At 44.0% G+C, this 11298-nt stretch overlaps 1 protein-coding gene across 1 annotated transcript; it reads left to right on the forward strand.

Annotated features, from left to right (window-relative positions):
• Window positions 1-1298: 1298 nt before the first annotated feature.
• On the forward strand, window positions 1299-11083 carry ppp2r2ca (protein phosphatase 2, regulatory subunit B, gamma a; the record flags this gene model as incomplete). Its single annotated transcript, XM_079758662.1, has 9 exons — window positions 1299-1362; window positions 2127-2224; window positions 3868-4051; window positions 4897-5009; window positions 5144-5321; window positions 7738-7902; window positions 8162-8331; window positions 9976-10067; window positions 10786-11083. The coding sequence occupies 9 exons, from the start codon at window positions 1299-1301 to the stop codon at window positions 11081-11083; spliced, it is 1362 nt and encodes a 453-aa protein (XP_079614788.1).
• Window positions 11084-11298: the final 215 nt, after the last annotated feature.

Raw genomic sequence — 11298 nt, forward strand, 5'->3', positions numbered from 1 at the left:
CATGTGGTTCATAAATGGAAGCAGCTCACAGCAGAGTTGTCACTGACAGTGTTTGAATGTATACAAATATATATTTTTAATTGCAGTCCAACAGCACACTCTGTTGGCCACATTTTTCTCCCTCTCTGCCTGCAGTGGGCGGCCCATCCAGGGACAGCTGTACTGTGATTGGCCGATGGAAGAGGAGGCTGCCATGACACAGTGGAAGCTGTGCAGAGCCTCTTCGACAGCATCAGCAGGCATCAGCCCTCCATCCTCCTCTTTTTCCTTTCTCCCGCTTTCTCTTTTTCATTCCCATCTGCTGCTCTGCTTTCACTGCCCAACCTTCATTCTCTCATATTCCTTCTCTACTCTCTTTCATCCTTGATTGAAAGGCCCTTCCCTTCCCCTATCCTCAGGCCGACTGCATCAGAGGACATTCACGCAGCAGCAGCAGCAGCAGCAGCTGTAGCAGTAGCAGTAGCAGCAGCAGAAGCAGCAGCAGGCAGACTGGTAGGTGTGCTCGTGGCCTCGCTCTCCGCTCTCTCAGTGCTGGCGTGGTTTCTGCTACATCGAGGACTACTGTCTACCTCAGCAGTGTGTGTCCTTGTGAGTCCTGGGAACAGGTTGGAGGGTAGAGTGAAGGGTTGTCTAACACAACCACCACACCCTGGGACCTGCTTCAACCAAAGATGGAGGCCTCTGGTATTAGAAGCTTTCATCCTGTGTGGGCCATACATGCTGTTGTTGTCGCTGTGCTGCATTAGCCCCTTGGGATCTATGTTTCCACTTCTCCTTGTATACTGCATACATCTAGACACTGCTCTATTCTTGTGAAATTTCTTTCCCTGTGTGTTTGTGTGCGTGCAGGCATGTGTATAGATTTGGAGTTCTTCGCTATCATCTTTAATTCCTCTTCTAAAACCTCAACCTTCCTGAATACTACCGTTGTTACACTATTATACTACTGTCAGCATGTTGTGTTCGTCGACCAGTCCCTCTTTCCTCTGTTTGACCTCCACCACCTTCTGCCTCATATTGTCACTCACCTCCTTCACCTTTATCTCTCTCTCTATCCCCCTTCTCCCCCTTTCCTCTCTCTTTCTCACCCTTTTCTCTCGATATTTCTCCCGCTTTCTCTTTCTTTATGTCTCCCCCTCTCTCTGTCTGTCTCTCTGTCTGTGGGGTTTGGTGGCGATCCCAGAATGCCTTGCTCCATGCCATCCCGCTAGGCGTGAGCAGCATGGGTGGAGGCTGGGTGGGCAGAGAGAGCAGGGACAGGACGGAGGTGCTGACGGGTGGCACTCCCTCTGCTTCAGATGGCCGAAGACACTGAGAGCCCTAAGATCAACCACAGCTTCCTGCGAGACTATGTCACCGAAGGTACGGCACACACAGCTTATAGTTCTCCTTAATGTTGGGAATGGGGATGCTGGGGATTATTCTGATGGTGAATAGGATGGATGAGGATTGTTGTTTATTTCACAATATTATTATTATTATTAGTAGTAGTAGTAGTAGTAGTAGTAGTAGCAGCAGCAGCAGCAGCAGCAGCAGCAGCAGCAGCAGCAGCAGCAGTAGTAGTAGTAGTAGCAGTCAAAGTAGAAGTAGATGTATTAGTAGTTACAGTAGTTTTGTAATCTCAATGGTTAAATCTTTTTAACGTGTATATAACGTGTAAATTAAGTGTTATTAGAATGCTTAGTGTTATTCATATTTGTATTGTTATTAGTGTTTTTTATGTTATTAGCGTGGTTATTAGTGTTAAAATAATGCTTAGTATTATTAGTGGTATTAGATGGTATATTATTTCAAGGAGATGTTGTTAGTGATTAGCTTGATGTTAGTATTTCATGATCACTTGGGGGCTGTGGAAAAACAATGCATCTGGACAGCTCCATTAACCTCCTTTCTCACTGAATTAGGATCTAAATCGAGCATGGGTCATCTGTCATTAGTTATTCTGGTATTTCTGAAATGAATACGCTTTATCGATCCATCCATCCCTCTTTCTACATCCCTCTCTTTCTACCTCTCTGTCTCTCTCCTACACATTTATGTATAAATCCCTTTTTATCGCCACATTTCTCAAATAAAATGTTTTTTAATCAGCTGTTTGCTGTATTCTCCCCTTTCTTCTCTTCTAGCTGACGTCATCTCCACAGTGGAATTCAACCAGACAGGAGAGTTGCTGGCTACGGGAGACAAGGGGGGGCGTGTGGTCATCTTTCAAAGAGAGAGCGAGGTCAGTCCACTTCATCCATTTATACCCATGTATACCTTATGGTTAAACATCTAATTGTATTGACTTGCAATGTGTAAATCAATTCAACTTGACGTTTACATCTTATGGAACACAATTAAAAATTGATTTACCGATACTAATTGTCCATACTGGGCTACTGGAACTCTCTGCTCTCAGGTGTCAATCAAGTCACTCTTTCGCCTCAAACTTGTCCAGAAGGAAGCTTTTGGGCGTCTACAAGTTCTAACAGACATCACCCAAATACTATCCTTGCTTCCCTTTGTATGTAGAATTCAAGTTTAATAATTACCCAGATCATGGTCTGGCTACTGGCTGGCTATGAGCCAGTTCTTTATCTGACATGCTGGAGCCTAATGCAAGCGTATCCATTTTCCCAGGCTCCTTTGTTCCCTAGTTCAATATTCTGTTCACATACAAATCTTCCTATTATGTTGGTGTTAAGTATGACCCGTTTCAAGTTATAATGTTTTATAAATATTATCCAGTTTTCTTTCATTGGAACAAGGCCTTTTATTTCATATTCTCATAGAAAAATGCCATTGTTGTAATGTAACAATATCACTGCATTGGTATTTGGAGATACCAGGGGCAAGTGGCCTGAAGCTAAGAATCTAGCCAGTAACCTGAGGTGGAAGGCCCGGGGGCTGGCGAGGGGCAGGGGAGGAGATCTCAGGGGGAGTTCCTGGATGCTGGGAGCGAGAGAGACAGGCAGACATGCAGAGCCTTGGGGAACGGCGATATAGGGGGAGCTGTAGGAGCTTGGTGAGGTAGGAACCACGCAGGAGGCAGACAACGTAGATGAAACCCGTCAGGATGCCGGCCATGTAGGCTGAACCGTTCAGGAGGCCATAACGTATGAAGCACCGCTCAGGAGGTCATAAAGCAGGTGGAACCGTTCAGGAATCCATAACGCAGGTGGAACCGTTCAGTAGGCCATAACGCAGGTGGAACCGTTCAGTAGGCCATAACGCAGGTGGAACCGTTCAGTAGGCCATAACGCAGGTGGAACCGTTCAGTAGGCCATAACGCAGGTGGAACTGTTTAGTAGGCCATAACGCAGGTGGAACCGTTCAGGAGGCCATAACGCAGGTGGAACCGTTCAGGAGGCCATAACGCAGGTGGAACCGTTCAGGAGGCCATAACGCAGGTGGAACCGTTCAGTAGGCCATAACGCAGGTTGAACCGTTCAGAAATCCGGCAATGTAGGAAGAACGGTTCTGAAGGCCCGAGACATATAGCTGAACCAGTCCAGAGTCTGGCGACGTAGGAGGAACCGCTCTGGTGGGAGTCGACGGAGCTTACCGATTGATGGTCTGGTGGCGGCTCGGGGGACATGAAATCAGACCGGGAATCAGACTAATTTTCCTAAGCCAGAGCGGACACTTCCTGGTGTGCCTCTTCGCACGATTAGGGGCCCTCTTCCAACAACCTTGGATGCACAGGAGAGTATTTGATAATCATACTGTTCATCATCCATTCATATGGCTGCTGGGTCTATGGTTTTGGTCGGTTATTTCGGTCACCACTTGCTCAAAACAATTTTTACCCGAAACGACAATTAAAAAAAGTTGTTACGGATAGTTCTGCTTAATTGGTAAATGTGTTGCTTGTCTGCTCTGCAGTCTAAAGGAGAGCTGGAGGATTTGGGGGACATTGGGGACTCCGGAGAGTACAACGTGTACAGCACCTTCCAGAGTCATGAGCCTGACTTTGACTACCTGAAGAGCCTGGAGATCGAGGAGAAGATCAACAAGATCAGATGGCTACCTCAGCAGAATGCTGCCCACTTCCTCCTGTCCACCAATGGTGCGGAGCTAAGAATACGCTCACCAATGAAATGCTGAAGTGTAGCCTAGATTTTCAACACAATCTGTTCAAAAATATGATCCAAAATGTATCTGCTCACACATAATAATCCAAGTGATGTTAATAATACCCCCCTCCAAAAAAAACAACAATAGAAAAAGGAATAATTAAACATAATCCAAATGGATTGATCTGACGAGGATTTGGGTCAAATCAGAGACTGGAAGGCTAGTCATTCGTTTGGGCCAAGTTAATACAATTCATGTTAGACATTGATTGATTCTAGGGAACACTTAAAACCTTTAACAACAAACACAAGTTGTTAGAATCAATGATCACTTGTAAGAAAGGGTCTTACTTGAATTTCCCTCCACTTGAGATTCACGGTTAGCTCCGCCCCAGACCTAATGACTCATCTTGAAGTCATGCGACTTCTATAGGTTATTTTTGTAAAATAGAAGCAACAAACAATGTGCTATTAAGTTGATATTCCGATGATGCTCAGGTTTACCATGCAAGGACTGTACATTTTAAACCTGTTCATTTGTTTAGATGTGCTACATTTTGCAGTGTTGCATGGGAGTGACTGGAGAAGTCACTCCCATTACCTGAGAAGTAGTTTTATTGTGTTAAATTAAACACTGAAATAAATAAATTAAGTGTTATATTTGTAATAGTTAGTACATATATTAATAATTATCCTTTAAAATGAAATACCAGTTAGTAGACATTGTTAACAAAGATAAAGATGAAATAGCTCAACTTAATGGGCTGAATAAGCCTGAGCTGTATTGTGGTCATGGCGTTGGTGTCTCAACATGCTTGCTCTCTGTTGCGTGTCACAGATAAGACCATTAAACTGTGGAAGGTCAGCGAGAGAGACAAGAGGCCTGAAGGATACAATCTGAAAGATGAGGAGGGGAGACTCAAGGACATCTCTACTGTTACCTCCTTACAGGTACACACACACACACACTCAAATGTAGACATGCTGGGTCAACACAAATTTCCTTTGGCCTTTTTGCTCACATGTCATCCCTCCACACCCAGCTGCCTGTTAATACAACGCTGTACCATGATGTCCACTGGTAGGTTCCCGTGCTCAAACCCACAGACCTGATGGTGGAGGTGCGCCCCAGGCGGGTGTTCTCAAACGGACACACCTACCATGTCAACTCTATCTCCGTCAACAGCGACGGCGAGACATACCTCTCGGCCGACGACCTCCGCATCAATCTGTGGCACCTGGGCATCACCGACCGCAGCTTCAGTATCCTTCAGCTCTGACCCAGAGTCAGGCGGAGCAGTGGCCACTTGCCGACCCTCACCCACACTAACAAACCTAGCCCTAAAGCACTGTAAAACATACTTAAGAGAATGAGATCATTTGGAACAACAGATCGGATGCGTCCTCACTAGAGCTGTTAGTCCAATCTGTTCTACTGTGGAAGCATGGTGGTGGAGCAACATGGAGAAATGGTATGTAAACAAAGAGAGGGTTACGAGTTGAACAGAATCTTTTTTTTTAAGATTATATCAGCTATAGGATGGGATTTTATTGATAACATTACTGAAATTGTATCGGCATTAACTACAGATATGTCCAGTTCATTTTAAGCTATGAGCTACTTGAAATGTAATGTGTTATGTAAGTGGTGTATTATGCAATGTATGACAACTTTAACTCGAGACAGCAACCCTTCAGATAACCCGATAGCTGGTCGCCCCATTGTTTGTGAAAATTAATTTCATCTGTGAGGACAATTATGATGATCTATCTAGCACAACTCTGACCAACTGCCAGTGGCTTACATAGGACCAGGCTCCTGTTGGACCAGTCACCAATCAAAAGTCGAACAATGCTAAAGCCGGGTTTTGGAGGCTGGAGTAGTGGTCATAGTCATGGTCAACATGAGAAGTAGACAGTCATGCTTATTACTGATTTCATTTACATACATATTTAAACAGCCATATTTTATGGAGGCAAACATAGACACTGAATAATCTGAAATGTATCTTTAACCCCCTCCCCAGATTAATCATATATCTTCAAAAAAAATGTATCATCACTGAAGAGTGAACAGCATGATATGTCAAATGTAACCACAGTCAGATTCAATTATATTGATAATACATGCCTAATATCGCTGCATAGGCAATCTCTTTGAGATGTGTCATGTCTATGTAATGTACCCGTTTCCCTGTGTGTAAGGCAGCAGTCAGGGTTACATACTATGTTCGTGTCTGAGCTTCCTGGACAAGACAGGAAGTTGTGTTGTTTGCAAGTGCGTGCAGTGCTGTTTAAATGGAGGCTGACCTAGAAACTGAGAGAAACATCTATGGAAGAACAGCTTAAATAATTCATTCACAGCAGCAGCTTTCTCCATGGATGCACACAGGACAAGGCTGTAAATAGAAGCACACAGAAGTAGGATATGGTGGTGCTTAGAGAAAGGGTTTGATGATACTGAGTAGGTAATTAAATATGTGTGTGTCTGTGTCTGTGTTTGTGTTTCGGAGTGCGAGTGTGTGCCTCCGTGCCTGCGTGCACATGTGTTTATAATGTTATTTAAATGCAATAATGGCAATAGGACAATGTGTTTATGAGTTGAAGTGATAAGTCAAATTGTTTTATTTATTTATTTATTTACCACGTGTACAGAATAGAACATTGTCACCTACCTAGACACCATGCCATTCTTGAGATAAAAGTAGTTTAATCTAGAAAACAAAAGAACAACATAAGCATAATGTTTAATTGTCTAAATCGTGTTTGGAAATGCATGCAGATAAACTCAGAACCTTTCATAAAGAGTAGTGCACTATATCCCTCAGAACCTAGCTTATACAGTAGGGTGCTATATGCCTCAGAACTTAGTTTATAGCGCATTACTCCCCCAGTAGCAGGGCCAAATAATTATGATTGCAGGAGCTAAGGGGGCGCTGGATTGATTATAGCAGGTGCTAATACATTTTAAAGCAAAATATAATAACTAATAATACTACAAGAGAACATGAGATTCTATGATCCCGGGATAATAGGCTACATTATTTACAATTAGAACGAGGCGCCTGTTGTGATTTGCAGCGAAGCGGCCAACCACTGCATTGATGTCAAATGCTTCGTCCTTATGGAACTGATCACGGCACACCCAGACTGCTGGTCTGAGGCAGCGTCTCCGCTTCTGTTCCTCAGCTCTTTAACCAGCGTGAGCAAGAAAAGCTCCTCTCACACTGATGTGACGGTAGTGTCACATCAGTTTATATAAATCAACACTTTGCTGCTAGAGATACGCTCACCATCACGTACGTATCATAATTACACTTAATATGATTTCACAGGTCGATTTTCAGTCCAATGTCTTCATAAAAAAAAAAATATATATATATATATATATATATATATATATATATATATATATATATATATATATATATATATATATATATGTACATATAATTTGATTATTATTATAAATACATTTTTCATCATATATATATATATATCATATATTTCATCAAAAAATGACAGGGGTTTGGGAGGGGGGTTTAGAGGGGACTCGGGGAGTTTTTCAGGGGGAGCTTCAGCTTCAAGAATTACTCATTGGAGAAACCACACAATACAGTACAATCAATGTGCCCATTGTGACTAGTTCCACGGCTCCTTGACCAGCTATCCCTCCCAGACATCGTGGACATCAAGCCGGCCAACATGGAGGAGCTGACGGAGGTGATCACGTCAGCAGAGTTCCACCCGCACCACTGCCACATGCTGGTGTACAGCAGTAGTAAGGGCACCCTGCGGCTGTGTGACATGAGGGCCTCGGCCCTCTGCGACCAGCACTCCAAACGTGAGCCATGTGTACTGTATGGGGAACAGGGCCGCTGTGTGTTTCTATCATTTGTGATATCTTGTAATCCTGCAACATTAGCTATTTACAGCCACGGTGGCTGTGACTCTTAATTGTAATATCATGGGTTTCCTTTACTATTTGAAAACATTGATACCTTTATGATATACCTTCTATTGAATGGGGTCTTTTGTGTGTATGAATAATCTCTTGCCACCTATTAAAGGTTATTAATTAGCTGAATGTGGTCTTGATGAAGTGTTTGAGGAGCCGGAGGATCCAGGAAGCAGGAGCTTCTTCTCTGAGATCATCTCCTCGGTGTCGGACGTCAAGTTTAGCCACAACGGGCGCTACCTGCTGACCAGAGACTACCTGACCGCCAAGGTGTGGGACCTGAACATGGACAAGGGCCCCGTGGAGACCTACCAGGTCAGCTAATAACACCTACATACACCCTATTACAGGGGTTCTCAAAGTTTTGACAGCTGAGGGCCAATTTAGGAACCAAAAATTTGACTGAGGGCCGCCAAAGGAAAATAAATTAGGCGGGAAACGCCGTCAGCATCCCAGTGGTGAAAAAAAACATTGCACCGTGGACCTCTGGGAGTGAGGCCAAGTGAGGTCTAAATCACGAAACTGAGGTTCATCGTTTCAAAGTAATGTACAGTCGGATTAAAACTAACAAATGTAACAGGATTGAAAGCTAGAGAGTCGCCTTTTCTCTTTATATTTATTATTTTTGTTGAAATTAATATTGATATAATAATCAAAAATAAAAAATTCCATTTTTTTTTCCTGTATGTCATTGCGGGCTGCCAGGAATATTTCTGCGGGACGCCATTGGCCCGCGGGCCGCACTTTGAGAACCAATGCCCTATTATAACCAATTAGCTATTGTTCTAGATATCTCCTAACCAATCAGCTCTAGTTCTAAATAACTCCTAACCAATCCGCTCTAGTTCTAGATACTGTATCTCCTAACCAATCAGCTCTACGTCTAGATATCTCCTAACCAATCAGCTCTACGTCTAGATATCTCCTAACCAATCAGCTCTAGGTCTAGATATCTCCTAACCAATCAGCTCTAGTTCTAGATATCGCCCTACCAATTTGCTCTAGTTCTAGATATCTCCTAACCAATCAGCTCTAGTTAACAGTTATTCGAACATCCACGATTACAAGCCAAACTGACAAGAAATAAGCACTAAAATGATGAATGGTTCAAAAACACTGCGATCGTGGCTCCAAACGGGAAGTATTTGGAAGAGAAGTGCGGACAGGAGGAGAATATTTCCTATTTGAGTGGACGACAGTGAACCGAGCACAGGTGGTAGTAGTGAGGTTCTTTGCAATGAATCCATGAAAGCATCGCGTCTCAAACGTCATCTTACAACCGAATACGCAGTGCTGAAAGACAAACCAGTGGATTTTTCTTGACGGAGAGAAGTTCAATAGTTCAATAGTCACTGTTCAATGGTCAGGAACAAAATCATTGCGTACCACATCTTGCTTGGACAACAGTTCCGTGAATTCTCACCGGAATATGTAACAAATAAATAAACACGGAAATTAGACGTTATTGTGCATTTTGAACGAATAGTAAACTAATAAATACATTCTAAAAAGAAAATCAAGAAAGATAAAATTACTGTAAATTCACTCCTAAAAAACATCTTAAATGGCAGCTTTAGGGCCCTCTTGTGGTTTCCGAGGCCCTATGCAACCGCATATAGAAGGAAACCGCCACGTTTCTTGAACTCAATCATGCAAAGCTGACATAGTGGCGTCCAATCACAATACAGCCTTCTAACATAGCGAGAACAATTCAGATAATAAACATATAACATTTTTACAGTCATGAATATGTATAAATAATATGATACCATATAATGAATATCCCACTCTACTTGCTCTAATACATAACACAAGTTATGTAAGGCGCTTTGGATAAAACCATGTCCTACATTCCTAAATAATTTACATAACCTAGTTTGTCTCTTAATTATGTACTTATGTAATTGTATATGTTGATGTTTATAAAAGAAGACTCATTCTTTCTTGTTGCTGTTCTAGGTCCATGAGTACCTGAGGAGTAAGCTGTGTTCCCTCTATGAGAATGACTGCATCTTCGACAAGTTTGAGTGTGTGTGGAACAGTTCAGATAGGTAAGATAGTGACGGTAGGGATTTAGAGTTTGTATTGTATTCCTGAACCTCAAATATCCCAGTCCAACACTAAGACAACACTAAAATGAATCCAAATCCATCCTGTATGCCACTAGCCTGGCTATACCCATGCTGCCTTGCGCACAATTTCATTTCGAGCTGCTAGGCAGCCTGGATTCCATTGATATGATTTTCGCCTGAGATAGGGAACCAATCACAGAACGGGGAGGGACGGCAAGACGATGACGACGTCTATGCGACACACCCATCGTCTTCTTCCTCATCGAATTTCTGTCGCCCTACATACGTCATCTGGTATAATATATCATGTGATAGACATTCGTAGCGCCCAATAAATGGCTCCGGGCAATCATAAACCACGCCTCAAATACGAGAAAATGAATGTGTGGTTCCCAGACCTCTTCTCAATGTAGATTGAGATGAGGTCTGGCGTTAGCCAGGCTAGTATGCCGCCATACATTGCTTATTTTGTATGTAAGGTAACCTGTTTATTTGATGTACTCGTTACATTCTTCTCCTCACAACCCCTTCTCCTGCTCTCCCCTCTCATCTCCCCCTCCCCCTCCTCTCTTCCTCCCCCATCCCCCGCTGTCCCCTTCCACCCTCGTCCTCTCTCCTCCCCTTCCTCCCCTGTCTCTGGTCTCTCTCCTCCCCTGCCTCGCCTTTCTCCGGTGTCTCTCCCCCCTCCGCCCCTCAGTGTGATCATGACCGGGGCGTACAACAGCTTCTTCCGAATGCTGGACCGGGAGACGGGCCGGGGCGTGACCCTGGAGGCGTGGCGGGAGAGCAGTAAGCCGCGGGCCGTGCTGCGCACGCGGCGCGTCTACACGGGTGGAAAGCGGCGCCGCGGGGACGTCGGCGTGGACAGCCTGGACTTCACCAAGAAGATCCTCCACATGGCGTGGCACCCATCTGAGAACATCATCGCCATCGCCGCCACCAACAACCTGTACATCTTTCAGGACCGCGTCAGCCCCGACGCACACACACAGTGATGCAAAAGACCGACCAATGGACAGGGGCTGGGGGGAGGGGAGGAGAGTTTTATGTAACAAAGACAAGGGACTTTGAGATTTGGACCTACTGCTCTGGCTCAAAGGGAAGCCCTCAGTCTAGAAGAGGATGAGGGAGGAAGGCTGTGGAGCAGTGACACACACACACACACACACACACACACACACACACACACACACACACACACACACACACA

The sequence above is a fragment of the Pollachius pollachius genome (genome assembly GCF_949987615.1).
Source record: "Pollachius pollachius genome assembly, chromosome: 2".
Taxonomy (NCBI): domain Eukaryota; kingdom Metazoa; phylum Chordata; class Actinopteri; order Gadiformes; family Gadidae; genus Pollachius; species Pollachius pollachius.